Source organism: Tachypleus tridentatus, chromosome 4 (genome assembly GCF_004210375.1).
Source record: "Tachypleus tridentatus isolate NWPU-2018 chromosome 4, ASM421037v1, whole genome shotgun sequence".
In the NCBI taxonomy this organism is placed as follows: Eukaryota; Metazoa; Arthropoda; class Merostomata; order Xiphosura; family Limulidae; genus Tachypleus; species Tachypleus tridentatus.
The window spans coordinates 46,644,872-46,661,393 of record NC_134828.1 but is presented as its reverse complement, the minus strand read 5'-3'; the positions used below and the strand labels follow the sequence as shown (position 1 = coordinate 46,661,393).

The 16,522-nt window shown below is 32.8% G+C and overlaps 2 protein-coding genes across 2 annotated transcripts in view; both read left to right on the top strand.

Moving 5' to 3' along the window:
- The window catches only part of LOC143248118 (histone-lysine N-methyltransferase SETMAR-like), a 4,760-nt gene extending 2,851 nt beyond the window's left edge, over positions 1-1,909 (top strand). The window contains exons 2-3 of the mRNA XM_076496550.1: positions 354-370; positions 1,562-1,909. Coding sequence (XP_076352665.1) covers positions 354-370; positions 1,562-1,909 — 365 coding nt within the window. The remainder of the gene's footprint in view (positions 1-353; positions 371-1,561) is intronic.
- A 60-nt stretch (positions 1,910-1,969) lies between these two features.
- Positions 1,970-16,522, top strand: part of LOC143248117 (uncharacterized) — a 155,456-nt gene continuing 140,903 nt past the window's right edge. Inside the window, exons 1-10 of the mRNA XM_076496549.1 lie at positions 1,970-2,084; positions 2,907-2,945; positions 3,536-3,660; positions 4,090-4,144; positions 7,164-7,246; positions 8,075-8,157; positions 8,554-8,653; positions 8,871-8,967; positions 12,131-12,215; positions 12,651-12,735. Of these exons, the coding sequence (XP_076352664.1) occupies positions 1,970-2,084; positions 2,907-2,945; positions 3,536-3,660; positions 4,090-4,144; positions 7,164-7,246; positions 8,075-8,157; positions 8,554-8,653; positions 8,871-8,967; positions 12,131-12,215; positions 12,651-12,735 (867 nt within the window). The remainder of the gene's footprint in view (positions 2,085-2,906; positions 2,946-3,535; positions 3,661-4,089; positions 4,145-7,163; positions 7,247-8,074; positions 8,158-8,553; positions 8,654-8,870; positions 8,968-12,130; positions 12,216-12,650; positions 12,736-16,522) is intronic.

The following is a 16,522-nucleotide window of genomic DNA, read 5'->3' as shown; positions in this document are numbered from 1 at the left end:
TTCTAAAATTGTCAGCTTGCTCAGTTTTTCTATCTTTGAATATTATTGCCATATGACACATTATTTTTGTTTAGTTTTTGTTGTTGGCATTCTAGCAGCTGAAGAAGGTTTTATTTGCTTTTCCTAAGATTGCTTTGTATTTCTTTTTTGAATATTATTGGATTATGACATATTCTCATTTGGTTTGCATGGTTAGTTGAAATGTGTATTTAAATGTCCATAATTTTCATTTTATTTTTGGTATTTTTTTTCCATCTTATTTTAATATTGTGATTTATCTTAACCAGATATTTTTACTTTTGAATGGTGATTTGTGTTTGGAAATTGATTTTTTTATTCTTTTTCTAAAACAGGATATGGAACTGATCATGTACATAACATCCCTATTTAAATACTATTTTCCTTTTGCTTTGGGTAAGTATATGACTCACCTTTCATGAATTTATTTATTAGAAATTAATTGAAACTACTTTATATGCAAAAACGGCTCGTTTGGGTTGAGAAAATATTTTACATAGAAGAGCGAACAACGTTTCCGCCTTCTACATTTCGACACACAGTTACACAACCCCTTTCAAACATGTGGTCAGCTACTGATCAGTTACCTCTTTCTTTGTGAACCTGACGATGACCGAAGAAGGTCGAAATGTTGTTCGCTCTTCTATGTAAAATATTTTCTCAACCCAAACGAGCCGTTTTTGCATATAAATTTCTCAAAAAGTGGGTTTCTCGTCATCACTGATTAATTGAAACTACTATTTTAGACATATATCTTCTTGCAAAATGTATGAATGTTATTTGTGTAATTCTTGAAGTAAAATTTGAGTGTTGTGCTATTATTTTTTTTACTGCTACTCAGAGTTGTGTAAAATTTCTGGAACTGAAAACAATTTTTAAGTGCAATTTTGATATACGTAATAAAACCAACATAATATTGATGAATCTCAAGTTGAAATGGTGGATGTTAAGATATGTACCAAGTGAAAATACTACAGTATCTTGTTGAAAGGGATAACAGAGGTTTTTTCCCAATATCGACATTTTATTGAGAATATTCTCTAAGTTTTCTGTTGAAATTGCTTTGTCAGAAAGAAGCTTTAGTAAATTAAAAATTAAGAGAAGTAATGTTGAACATAAACAGGCCAACAACAACTTAATTCATTTGTAGTTCTTTCCATGGATTATAAAACAGCAAAATTGTTACATTTCTTAAGTACATAACTGATATTCTCTTTCTTAAAACTAGTATATATCAAAAACTATGAATGCCTAGTTTGGATGTTCAGTGTGATATCTTTACTCTTGCATTACTTGAAATTAACATGGTGAACATGATGGTAAACTGCACTTAAGTATCAGGCTGTTAGATATCAAATGTTGAATTTTCATGCGCAAATTTTAAAAAAGAGTAGCATTATTTTAAATTTGTCAGAATAATATAGTATACTATCTGGTTCATTTCAAACTCACTTCATTCTTGTTATTTGAGAAACTAAGTCGTATTTTTTTAACTTTTGTCACTGTGGAAAAAATTGATATTTATGTAATTTTCTTGCATGAGTTCAAGCTTGGTCATAATGTGGTGACAGCAGCTCGTAATATCAACCATGCTTTTGGTGATGGCACAGTTAATGAGTGTACAGCACAGCGTTGGTTTAAGAGATTTTGTTCTGATAAGACAAGCCTTGAAAATGAGTCTTGGAGGTGCCCTTATACATCCAATAATGAGGAAGAATTGAAGCCTTTAGTTGAATCAAACACCTGCCAAACCATGAGAGAACTTGTAGACAACCTTAATGTTAAATATTCGACAGCTTCCCAACATCACAAAGCAATTGATAAGGTGAAAAAGCTTGATAAATGGGTACCTCACGAATTGATTGAAAAGCCATCAAATGAGATAAGTTGAAATTTGTTCCTCACTCCTTGCTCAACAAAAATAACTTGTTTCTGCATAGAATTGTCACCCATGATTAAAAATGGATTCTTTATGATAATCAACAACAATTTGGATGGTGGCTTGGCTATGAAGAAGAATCAAAATCAGCTCTTCACCCTAAGAAGCATATGGTCATTGTTTAGTGGTCAGGTCATCATCAAGAGTGCTCCATTATTCATTTTTAAACCCAAAAGAAACAATCACAGCAGAGAAATATTGTTGTGAACCGGAAATTATGCATCAGTAGTTGCCATGAAAATATCCAGCAATTGTGAATTTTAGTGTTCCCATACTGCTTCATAACAATGCTCAACTTCATGTCTCATGCATTACTGTTGAAAAGCTAAATAAACTTCAGAATGAAATTTTAACTCATTTACTATATTCACCAGGTCATTTCCTGAGAGATTATCACTTATTTTTTTAAACATTTGGACATTTTTTAAAGGATAAACTTTGCAAACCAAAAGTATGTTGAAACTGCCTTCAAAGATTTCATCACATCAAAGGACATCCAGTTCTTTAAAGGTGGCATTTATAAACTTGAAACTCATTGGTAGAAAAATAAGAACCTATTTTGATTAAATAAATTAAACAACAAAAAGATGTACTAGTTTCACATTTTCCTTTAAATATGTGCATTTCATATGCAACAATTTGACAATTAAAAGTCGAAAAAGTAAATGGTTTAAAAAGATTTTTTAAACATTATTGCTTTACTAAAATTTATTGGTAACATAATTTTTGAGGCAAGTCACAATTCCTAAGAGTAATACATATGGCATTATAGATGAGCCATTTTTGAAACATTTGTTTGAGTATCTTTGTCAAAATTATGACAGCACTTTAGTTATGTTCTCCTAATTTATTTTAAGAAACCTTTATAAGGTATTAAATGCTTTATTGAGAAGTTTTATTACCTTTTATAAAGCAACCTCTGATCAAATTGTTTTGCTTTATTTCCCAGGTTATGTATATTTCTATGAAATGCCTTGGTTGTGTAAAGGTATGTTTGTTTGTTTTTTGCTGTTTTTTTTCATATTTGTTCCAGCATACATGTAACTAAAAATGTTGAGAAACTTGTAGTTGCCATAGATGGTTATGTTATGGCTAGGTCATTTTTACATATTTTTATTTTTGTATTGTAGATACCTTGTATTTGCTTGTGATTAACAATGTATTTTTAGGTTGGGGTTAAATATGTTGATTAAAATTGGATGTACTTTTATCAATATTGTTTTGCATGACATGGCAGGTATTATATACTGTTGTGTATCTATAAGTAGCTACTATGTAAAGTCTTGTGATTGTTATTTATTGTGGCATGAATTTTAACAGCTGGGATGTGAATCTAGAGTAAGGATAATGTTAATCTAACTGTGCAAAGAAGTTAATGTAATGGGTATAGGCCATAACATGTACTTGATTCTATTTATTGCAAATGTAAGGAAACTAAAAGAATGATTACATTGTTAGGAAAGTGAATTCTAAGTGTTATTTCAGCAGACTTAGTTCAGGAATCTGACCTAGTGCTCATATCAGTCATGCTAAGAGTGTACTTAATGGATATTTGAAGACACTTTTTTATTATTTCAGCCCTTTGTAAGATTCTAAAGATCAGGCTACCAGCTAAGGCAACAAGAAGATTCAAGTTTATCAACAAATCGTCTATTAGCAATTATATAGCTCTGGACCAGCTGCCTACCTACCTGGGGGGTTCTGTATGTGTACTTTACTTTGAAAGTTTTTTTATATTTTTGATATAGTTTTTCAAATACAAAGTCTATGCCAGTTATTTTCTACTTCTATTTGTAAATTATTGATTGAAGCTGTATAAATAAAATTGTGTCACTGCAGTATGTATTTATGTTAGTGTTTGTGTATAAATGAATTGTAAAATTTTCTAATTAAATACCGATCTAAATGTGTTATTTAATGAGATAATGTATATTAATTATATGGACTACAATTTCCAATTATTTAAAACTGTATCTGACATGTTTCAATGAATAATGATAGATTTACTTTGAAAAAGTTACTGCAAAGATAATAGTAAATCAAGTATGCCATCTTTTCAGAATGTAATAAAATGTTCATTGATTCAAACCAGTACTCTTATAAATATAAATTTTGTTTTTTGTTTTACGTAGTGTATCCTAGACTGTGCTATCATGCAGTCAAATGGCGAGCAAAGTGAAAAAAAAGGCAAGTATTAATTTATTGAGTCTTCTAATGTTTTTTTATTTTATTTGATATTATTCGCTCTCTTGGTTTAACAGAGGGAATATATAATTCACTAATAAGTTTTAGTTCACTTGGTATGATAAAATTTGTTTATTGGATACAAAGTAAGAAAACAAATTTTGATACAGTGCACACTGCTCACAAGATCAGCTTTTCTTGTTCAGTGCTGCCCTCTATATATGAACTTTATGTATACCACAAGCTTTCCACTCCTATCTCTGTTGAAATTACAATATCTCACCATGTTTCTCACGTAACTCATCATGTGTCACCTCTTAAGCAACAGTAACATGATATTGTCATGTCACTTAACTCCCCCTACACTCCACTGTCGAACCATCACTTCTCATTTGGCACAGTTTGTATTCAGTTGTACTCTCTTGGTTGGCTAGTGCTTCCAATGCGGCACATAAGTTTTTAAATATTAAGTGGCTACTTTCATTCATTCCACCAATTCATATATTAATATTTATCACCTTTTCACTGGCATCTTATTCAGTTTCTTTCCCCATCTCCTGTTTATCCTTGCTTTCTTTTTCTTCCATGACCAACTAGCATCTGTCAGAATCAGTTTGAGCATTGATTTTGCAGTGGGTAATCAAAATAGTTCTCCATCCTTTGGGGGTGAGGGTATTTCTGACTTTTTGTTGTTCCCAAGAAAATGTAGATCAGCAGCTGGTATCAGACTTATTTTGCTTTATTGCACAGTTAAAGTTTGACATGCTGGAGAACTTTTCACCTGGGCCTTTCCTGATATTTGATAGCCTTATCCAAAACCTTTCATTTTTAAGTACAGAAGTTTTACTTCTCCTGTTCTAACCAAGCGAATGCATTTTTTCTTTACCTCTGCTTGATCCACATTCCTTATGCCATCTGTCCCTTAAACCATATTTCTTTCTTCTATAAGCCTGTGGGCATCGACATTTGCATTTGTTTGCTTTTGATGTTTCATGTACTCTTTACTACCCTATGTATCTTTTCATTTAACCAAATTATTCCTTTCTTTTCAAGACTTCAATAGCTTGGGAGGGTTGTTCCTCCTTTTCAACTATTTCTCTTCCTTGTATATCCAATCTTTACACTCTACTGTATATGGATAGGCAGGATCTGTGTCAAGCCAAGGTTCTTAACTGTTATATAGCTCACAGAGTACATGTTCCTGACTTTATATTCCATGGCTGTCCACCTCCCATCATGTTCTTTCACCTTCTACCCTCACTTGTTGTATCTGTCCTTTGGTTCAATTGGTCTATTCTTCCCTACATTCTTCCTCCAGTGCCTTTTCCCAGGCTTCCTTTCATCACATTCAACACTTTCCTTTTCTTGCTTCTTGTGTTCTTCGTCTAATGGTGGAGATTCTACTCAGTGATGTCGAGAAAACCCACTTGTAGGGAAATATATATGCAAAAACGGCTCGTTTGGGTTGAGAAAATATTTTACATAGACGAGTGAACAAAGTTTCGACAAGGTTCCTGACGATGACCGACGAAGGTCGAAATGTTGTTTGCTCTTCTATGTAAAATATTTTCTCAACATAAACGAGCCGATTTTGCATACATATAGAAGATTCTACTGTCTGGCATGTAGACCACTCCCATCTTCATCAAATGACGATTTACACTTCATTTACCATCTGTTGTCATTTTTCATACTTTGGTGTGACTGTAACTGGTAAGTTTTTAATTATATTTTCTTTCATTCAGGAAATTTTTTACTATTTTTTACCACTTTCTCTCATGAATCTCATCAAGGGTGAATAGTATCTCACAAGGTATTCTTTAACTGTAAATCTCTATTTTATCTTCCATGGCTTTACACAGTCGAAGTTCAGATAGGGTGTTCCACAAGATTGCTTGACAGCAAATAACATGGTGATATTTTGCTTCACAAACAGGCCTTTTCTAAACTGACCCACCCATTTTCTGTGTAGGTAAGGCAGAAAGGAATTGTTGCCAATCTCTGTCATGCCTCATATGAACCATTTAATATGGTTTTCTTTTCAAGATAAAATTTCATAGTCGCCCGTTTAACTGCCTTAAATGGTGTCATTTCTTCACACTCTTCACTGTATTGTCACTCTCTTTTCCTCAAGTGGAGTATGGGTGTTCTTACCAATTTCCAGTGTCAAGTCTCTGTGGGTGGTTGACTCTGAAGGGCACTCACTTGAAGGGGTTCCACAAAAAAAGATGGCTATAACAATTCACTCTTGAGTAGGGCAGCAGTGTTCTGCTCGTGTAGATGAGATGTGGCATTCTGGTACCATTTTACATGACCACTGGATTTGAACCCATCACCTCACTATATAAAATGGCCTCCTGATACCATTTACGTTAACACTGGAGTTGAGCTGTCAAAATTGCAGTTCATCTGCTTGATTGGAAACTGTCATCCTACCCTCACATATATGTCAGTACCCACAAGGAGGTTTGGAACCAGAACGAACCAATCATCATAAGTACTCACAGACGTTTTGGTTGACTGTCGTTCTCTCCTGATTACTGTATCTGTGTTGTAGATCATAGTAGTAGAATGTAAAATTGTTACAGTTGTGCCCTTGACTATCCCTCCTTCTCTTCTTATGGGGATGTTATTGCCTTTGGATAATTCTGGTCAGTGCCACATTTGGGAGTTGATTCCATGTGATAGACGTCTGTTAATAAATAGTTGTTAATTTCTGGATCAGTGGATTCTTGGATTTGAAGTGAAGACAGTATGATAGTGCCCCATGAGAAGGTTTTGGATGTAATTTTCTTACCAAGTATGGTCTGCTTTGCCTTAACAACTTTAAACTCAGGGACACATCCTTGTTTACCCACTTTACTCTTGTGAGACTGAGTTACCTTTGCTTACTCTGGTTAGGACCACTTTCCTATCATACTCTCTCCCCACTTGGATGTGCACCTTTCAATTTTTGCACTTTTGTCTTAACATTGCACTTGTGTATGAAGAGAAGATGTGCAGATCTATATCTCATTATCAGGGGGCCCTTTCGACACTTTCAGGGCTACCTGTTTTGTTCCCTTACCCCAGACCCTCAATCTCAGTTTGACTCCAGTTAATCTTGTGAGAGGAGGTAAATACCATATCAGAAGTTATAAATTTCCTGTACTGAAAAAAATGTATTGCTGGTAGGTACTTTTCTCCATCACACTTTCTCCCCACTACTCTGGATCTGATACCTTCTATCAAACTTTGAAGTGATGGTGTGGTAGAGGAGTGTAGAGGGAGCCACATGCATCAAAAGAGCATATCATGCTGCTATTAGTTAAAAGATGGTGAATGATGAATTATTTGAGAGACATGTTGGAATACAGCAAGGAGGAACAGAAGCTTTGTAGCATAAGTGAGGAAACAGTTCATATATAGAGGGCAGCACAGTAAGAGAGTAGCAAATCTTATGTATACACTCATATGAGTTTATTGACCAATAATATCCCCACCTTTTTTTTTTTTTCAAACATTATCATGAGTTGTGCTGAATTACACAAATTTAAACGAAATTTTAACCAAATTACTATGGATTAAGAATGTATACAGACATTGATAAATTTCCTAACTACATGTGGAACTATTAATGTTGGAGGAATGGGCAGATGTAAGTCTTTTTTTATTGGTTTATTTTGTATGAAAAGTGTTTTGATGTGAAAATGGTTTTAAAATAACTTGAAAATAAATTTCTCTGAACATTTTGTTGGGCCAGAAGTGTTAAGTTAGATCTTTATTTTATTTTGATTGTTTTTTTTTTTCAAACTATTGTATTTGTTAACATTAGCTTAACTTGTTAGAGAAACTGGTATACTATAACAGCTACACAACCTGTTATACATGTTGAAAAGTGAGCTTGAATGCACTGTTTTCCAATGAAGGTGTTTAATGTATTTTGAATTTTAGGTACCTCAAGACCAAGACTTTCCTTCCCCACCACCTCCTTTTCCAGGGGACACCATTGCTGTTGGTTCATTTTTGAAGATCTGGTAAGTTTTAGTTCCTGTTGAAGGTTTTATTTTATTAAAATATTAGCCATTTTGGAAAGTACTGGCTTTTATTTTGCTGGAAATTCTGTATGTGAATATGTTATGTGTTTCAAAAGTAAATTTTGTATTAGTCCACATATAAAATACTATACATGTGTATCAACAAGTTTTATTATAAAGAGGATTGTGAAAATACTAAGTGTAGAAATGTTTGAAAAATATTTAAACAAGTTTAATATCCTTTGTAAAAGTAATGTTTTGTATTTTACTTTACGAGTAATTTACAAAACATTTTAGAATTTCAACTACTAAGTCTTTAGGTCAAAAATAATGTAATATCTGTTAATTATGGTGCATTTTGATGTTATGTGCCAATTTATATAATATTGTCTCTAGCCCAGCAGCAACATTGGTGTTCCCTGAAAGCATTTACTCTGAACCTGCTCCTGTGTGTCTTACACTCACCAGCATCACAAATAATTGTGTTGGATATGAGGTAAAGCAAATTACCTTCATATTTCATTGAAAATGCCACCTTTTTATTGTATTTCTTTTAAAATAAAGAGATGGAAGATGTAACTGTAAAATGTAAACAGCTATTTATATTTCAACAGATACTCATTTTTTATGTCAAAACCCATGAAGATTGTTATGTAATTTGGTTCTGGACATATGTGTGTGTTTATATGTGTTTAACACTTGTTTTCCTGCAGTTAAAGACAAATAGTTTCGGAATTTATCACATTGAACCACCATGGGGAGTAATTGAGCCAGGAAGGTTTCAGAATATCTACATTAATCTGACTAAAGGTTGGTGTTTGTAACATGCTGTGTAACCTTGCACTTGATTGTTATGTAAGTTAAACACAATTTTATTTCTTCGAATAGAGACAGATTAAGAAATAAAGATACCCATAAAATGTAAGTTTAGTTCGAAAGGTAAAGATTCTTGAATCAGAATCTAGACAATGTAACAAGCAAATATGAACCTTCCTGACACTCAAGCTTTGTCCAAAGTTAAAGATCTTTGAATCATAACGTAGACAATTTAAGTAAACTCAAACCTAAACAATATAACAGGAAAAAGTAGATTGTTGTTTAACGTAAAGATCATATAATAAATATCACATTCTTTAATACATTTTCAGAAAGTTAATGTTTTCAAGTTGAAGGATATTCAATGAAAAGGTTTTATATATGAAAAACGAATGAAAACTGATTTTGGGTTTGTTTCACCATGTTATAAATAAACTAATTTAGTATTTGTGAATTTATTGAGTTTTTAATGAGCAAGTTCAGCACCTAAAAACTCCTTGGAGGAAAATCATAATCGTTTTGAATGAAAGAGCACCTATTTGACCTTGAAACATGAGCACAAGTATAGTTTAATAGATACTTAGCCAATCACTGTTTCTCAATTTGGTTGTCATAGTGTGATATAATTGCCTATATTTCAACTTGAAAAAGTCATAAGATAGTGATTGAAACACATTTTTTTCTGTTCTTTTTAACTGTATAAAGCAGTATAGCTGTCAGTTTGCCAAAGATTGGAATAGATGTAAACAAAGTGTTAAAAACTAAGCTAAGTGATACATTACTAGAAAGAAACACATTTATGAACAATTTCTGCCACAGTTACACTCCTGATTCTTTCAAGACTTTCTTCATCATTATACTTCAGTTAAATTATAATGTTACAGTATAACAGTTAAAGAAATGTGTTTTTGGTAATGAAGATAAGATTGGCTTATTTAAATCATTTTGCTTCCAACCATATCAAATATCATTTCAAGCATACTGTGTTTGTACTCTTGAAATATCAGAATAGAAAAAAAATTGTAACCCTTTCACAGCAGGTCATGGTTGACTTGCTTTCAAAATAAAAAATAGGGTTCTTATAATATATTCTAGCTCAATACTATTAGTAATTTGAGTTTATAATTTGTATGAAACTACAGACTTTCTACTTTGGCATTACAAACATCTAATTTTAAACAGTGCTACATTCATACCAAATGACCAGCTAAAATACATATTTATGTGTTCTTTTAATGTTTACTTTCAAATTCAGAAATTAGCTGATATATAATATTAAAGTTTGATTTATAATCTACAGTGTAATTCCAAACACATTGACTAAGTTCATAAAATAGTAGTTCAATAAAATTTTGAATGCAAGTCAATAAATACGATGACATGGCCTTTGACCCATTGCAAAAAGAGTTAATTGACAAATAAAATCAACCAAAATAAATGTTAAAAAAGTGTATACATGTACATAAATTAATGTAAATGGATTTAAAATTTATTACATGCATTAACATAAAACATTTTGGTTAGCAATTATAAAAAAGTTAGGTGGCTTAATTTTTTTTTTTTTTTTTTGCATCCCAGTGATCAAAGACACAGTGAACTTAAAGACTGCGTTTTTTTCAAATAAAAAAAAAGATAATACTAACAGTTTTATGAAACAGAACTTTATAGGAAAAGTTACAAGAATGTAGGAAGATATAAAACCAGAAATTAAAATCCACAACAAAGATAAACATTTGTAATTGTTTCTCTATCGTTTCGAATTTTCAAAGCTTCAAATTCATAAAATATTGCATGTATGAAACTGAGATATTTTGTATCAGAAACTATATAATCCTGAAGTATAAAACTGTTACATCCAGTATTTAGTGTTTGCATTTAAACAAGCCATACAGCAGATGCATAAAATTGACTCACTTGAATGATTAACAAAATGTAACATAGAACTATGTCATAGTGAAGTTCTTGTTATATGATTTGTACTTGTACTTTACAGTATTTTTTGATAATTTTCACTGTGCCATAGCAGCTTGTAGAATGGGACCAAGTTTTTTTCAAGTACAAACTTTGAGTTCACAGCTCCATCTCTTGAGCCATTTGAAATATAATTAAAGTTGTGGCTATTGCGGATTCCATCTTGAATTTGTATATTATTTTGGCAAAAGTTCAATAATTATTCTGAAATGTAACATCTATTAGTAAGTACAATTAGGTCTAATGTCATTTAATGCAAACATAATTAAAATAGCTGTGAGAAGAGAAAGAAAAAAATATGTATTTTATTTAAGCAGTCCTGAAAGTTTAGATTAAACAACCAGGGCAGCATTACATACTGTTAGCTTCCATTGGAAGTCAAGAGGAACACTAGGTAGTTAAATAACTGACAGCTGAGATTAGAGGTTAAAGATACTTCTTAAGAGATGGGAAGTGGCAGGTGAAGGGGTAAAAAGTGGAACATAGTAAATCACCACCATACAGAAAATATTTTGAAGATATACTGTATAAACATTCATAAAGACAGAGAAAAATGAAAGGTAAAACATGGAGATGGAATAAGTTAATTTCAGCTACTTTGTGCTCATTTCTGCCGTGTTGCAACCTTTCATCTTATCTATATGTAAGTTTTAACACCTTTTTTCATCTATACAGGATATAATGTAATAATGTTGCTTAGTATGTAGTCAACATTGTTATAAATTTGTATAATTAATAATTTTATCAAGATTATCTTTCAAACATAATCAACAGCATTGTTATAGATTTGTATAATTAGTGGCTTTATGAAGGTTATCTATCAAACATAATGAACAACATTGTCAAAGATTTGTGTAATTAGTTGCTTTATGAAGGTTATCTATCAAACATAATGAACAACATTGTTATAGAATTGTATAATTAGTTGTTTTATGAAGGTTATCTATCAAACATAATGAACAACATTGTCATAGATTTGTATAATTAATTGTTTTCTGAAGGTTATCTATCAAACATAATGAACAACTACATTGTGTTAGTGACAAGGTAATATCAAGAAACTGTGGACATGACTAACTTAGATATATTTATGGTGATTTGTATATACCTGCAGATGTACATATAGGTTTTGTTTTTAGTTGTTGTTTTTTACAAGTAATGTTTTTGTTACTTAACATAAAACTAGGTTTACACTGTGGACCCACAGATGTAATTACTGTGGAAGCTGTAGAATTTGAAGAAGAAGAACCAAAAACTATTTTGAAACATAAGTAAGTGGAAGACACAATAATATTGTAGCTTTTCAAATAGGTTTAGTTTCTGCCAGTATACATCATGAAACTTTAATGAAAAATAATAAAATTAGCAGCATATTTCTGTTTAATCTCATTAAAACAGTCACTCGTCACATATTCTGCTGTATGTTTAACTCCCAGTTCATTTTCTTTGATAACAAACTTAATAATTTTATCAGTCAAGATGTGTTGTAAATTTTCATTGCATTGTGAAGAAGTATATTTTTTTAAACTCTCTGTATATAATTTTATCCTGCTTTGACTGCTTGATTAATCTACATTGTCTCATTAGATAGAGCTGACTAAGGCAGTTCTTTATTCCTGGATATTCCAATTTTCTCTTTCCCAGATGGAAGAGTCTTTTGATATATAAAGAAAAATAAATTCAAAATATTTTTCATTGTTTCTCAGGTTCAAATGTGTCAATTTTGGAGTTATGTTAGAAGACACAGAAGACTGGCTCACAGAAGGCAAAATCAAAGTTACACCCAAAGAGGTAAGTACCTTTATTAAGATTGGCTTCTAACTTTGGTTTTGAGTAATATACAGCAAATTTACAGGTTATTTTCATGCTTAAAATTTAATACCATATTCTTCTCCATTTCTGTGGCATTAATTATAAAAAAAACACAGTTGATCAAAATAAATCTTTTTTTCTCCAGAGACAGGCGCATTCTCATTAAAATTCTTAGGGACTAGAAGGGAGTAGAGCTTCTATCTTCACATGTAAACAAATGCAAAATTAAAGAAGCCCTACTTATACAAGAACTAAAGCTACAATTAAACCAATATAAAGGAATACCTTTATTCTTGTACGAATTAATAACCTAACATCCAACTGCAACGCCCCCTACAATCCTGTATTTGTTTATTTATACTCTCATTTCTGAGCCAAGTTTCCAGCAACGGTCAGATGCAAACTCTCTCTGTTAACCAGGTTGAAACATCGTTCTCCACTGATCAATAAACGTGTTAATATCCATACCAGATATTCTGAGATACACTTCAGCAAATTGTAAGGGAACCGTGGAGATCGAAATACTTCAGTTGTTACATGGTTCCACTGTGTCATGTTGCATGATCATAGTAACTGTTCAACATGCAACTCCTTCAGCATCCAGAGTGTATTGGTTCTCTTCAACAATGCACATTTCATCTGGTATACTGACTACTTCCCAGACAATCTTTAATATCTTTAACTGTGTGAAGCTTCTAGCTTTAAGACCTTCCAAAAACTCGTATTAGGTCTGGTAAATGAGGTAGCCATTGACACAGAAAGTGGTGTGTGAATGATTTAGTCTGTGTAAGTACTCCTCCAAAATGTGTTTCATGTGTTCACCAATAACCAGAGGGGCACCATCTGCATGAAAATTGTAGTGTCACATTCGTTGCTGCAGAATGGGGGAATCATGATGGTTGTGCAAGCATTCCACGGTATTGTGCAAGTATGCAATCCTTCTGAGAAGTAAGGAATTTAACATAAATTATGTATTATAATATTATTATAGTCAGGCAAAGCATACTTTTTATAGCCTTCTATGTTATTTGGTTACAGAGCCATAAACTATAAAATCAGAATCTTCTTGCCATGCCCACTTGCCACATCTTCTCTTTTGCAAATTGCTAGTAGTTCTCAATGACATTTTACACTGTGCTATTTATAACCAATAAAAATACAATAAAATGCAATATTGTGTTATTTTCCGTTCATAAAATTGTCTCATTAGTTTTCAGTTCAAACTTTATTCCCATGGTCAAAAAATTGGCAAACTTTGTATAAGTTAGAGTAGAAAAAATAATTGGTATAAAATTTTCCTTTTAAAATATTTAAAATTTACTTAGGAGGCTTTAGAAATCATAAAAGTGAAATTTCACCATTATCAGATGAAGGAAAGTATTTTTAATCTTAATACTAAAATCACTTGGCATTCAAGGTAGTCAACACTTTGATTCCATATACTCATGGAGAAATTTTAGTGTAAATACATCATTAAAAATTCTAATCTTTTGTCTACAAAAGACTTGTAACAGTTATTGAAAAATTGTGATATTTTGTGAAGGTACAGAAAATTATAGAACTATCAAAGTACTTTATCTTTGGTATGCCCATCTTGGGGTGTTTTATCAGTTTTGAACCAACCCCTTCAAACTTGCTTCAGCACCTTATATGTTTTGTCAAATGGTTGGGACTTTTGCACATTATCTCCTTGCTTTGGAGGTTAGGATTTCATAATTACATGGAATTCTGGCTCGTTCAGTGACATCTCTGGGGGTTGGTTGATTAAACTGGAGAAGTCATAACTTCAACCCACTTAATATTTTTTCCATGTGGGGCATCTTTTTCACATAAATATCAGTCACACAAAGTCTTTTTCTTCATATCAATGGAACTTTTAGTTTACCTTGCCCTTTCGGCTCACTCACTTACAGCTTTCAAGGTTATATTGCTTTAGGCAATGTGGTCCTTCAGGACTGTCCTGGTCCTCCTCAGTCATAGCCATATTTGAAGGGATTGAATGGGTACTTCAGAAACGATGGAAGCCTTAATCTGGGTCTTTGTTCCACCCCCATTTTTCTTCGTCCTTTTCTATAGTAAATTCTGCAATGGTGGCGAGAGAAAGCCCATATGTCAGTGGGTGTTCTGCTTCATCCACGCATCCAACTCTACATCTTTTCACAAATGCATCCATTCAGGGATAGATGCATGGGTCAATCAAGAAGCTTTAAGCATGAAATCATATTGCACACCAATGTTCTTGAACTTCTAGCCATACGTCGGGCATTGTGTCAGTTTCTTCATCTTGCCTTCCATTGTCTGATGATGGTTAATTTGGACAATTGTATGGTAGTGGTACATATCAACCATATATCTGTTTTTAGACAATGCACATCATATTCACCTAATAGCATTCCTTGTGTCATTTGCCTCTTAAACCTTTTGGTTCAATTCGTCTATTCTTCCCTACATTCTTCCTTGTTTGAAGTTTCCTTTCATCACAATCAAAACCTTACTTTTCTTGTCTTCTTCATCCATCAGAGGAGATTCTACTCTCTTGCATGCAGACCACTCCTATCTTCATCATATGACGATTCCCACTTCAACAACCACCAATGGTAATTTTACAGACTTCAGTGTGATTGTAACTAGAAATTTTTTTTATTTATTTTTTTTTCCATTTTTTACCACTTTCTCTCATGAATCTCATCAATGCTGAGTAGTATCTGACAAGGTATTCTTTAACTGTAAATCTCCATTTTATCTTCCATGGCTTCACACAGTAAAAGTTCAGATGGTGTATTCCACAAGATCGTTTGACAGTGAATAACATGGTGATATTTTGTTTCACATACAGGCCTTTTCTGGACTGTCCCATCCATGGACTGCATAGGTAAAGCAAAAGGAATTGTTGCTCATCTCTGTCATGCCTCATGTGAACCATTTAATGTGGTCTTCTTTTCAAGACAAAATTTCATAGTCGCCCACTTAACTGCCTTAAATGGTGTAATTTTCTCAGACTCTGAAATGTATTGTCACTCTCTTTTCCTCAAGTGGAGTATGAGTGTTCTTACCAATTTCCATTGTCAAGCTTCTGGGGGTGGTTGACTGTGAAGGTCACTCACTTGAAGGGGTTTCACAAAAGAAGATGGCTGTAACCATTCACTCTTAATTAGGGCAGCACTGTTCTGCTCGTGTAGATGAGATGTGGCATTCTGGTACCATTTTACATGACCACTAGATTTGAACCCATCATCTTACTATATAAAATGGCCTCCTGATACCATTTACGTTAACACTGGAGTTGAGCTGTCAAAATTGCAGTTCATCCCCTTGATTGGAAACTGTCATCCTACCCTCACATATATGTCAGTACCCACAAGGAGGTTTGGAACCAGAACGAACCAATCATCATAAGTACTCACTTACGTTTGGGATGTTATTGCCTTTGGATGATGCTGGTCAATGCCACATTTGGGGAGTTGATTCCATATGATAGACATCTGTTCAATATTAGTTGTTAATTTCTAGATTGTTGGATTCTTGGATTTGAAGTGAAGACAGTATAGTTCTAATCTTACCCTATAATAGATGATAGTGTCCCATAAGAAGGTTTTAGATGTGATTTACTTACCAAGTATGGTCTGCCTTGCCTTAGCCACTTTAAACTCACGGACACACACTTGTTTACCCACTTTACTCTTGTGAGACTGATTTACCTTTGCTTACTCTGGTTAGGACCACTTTCCTATCATGCTCTCTCCCACTTGGATGTGCACCTTTCAAT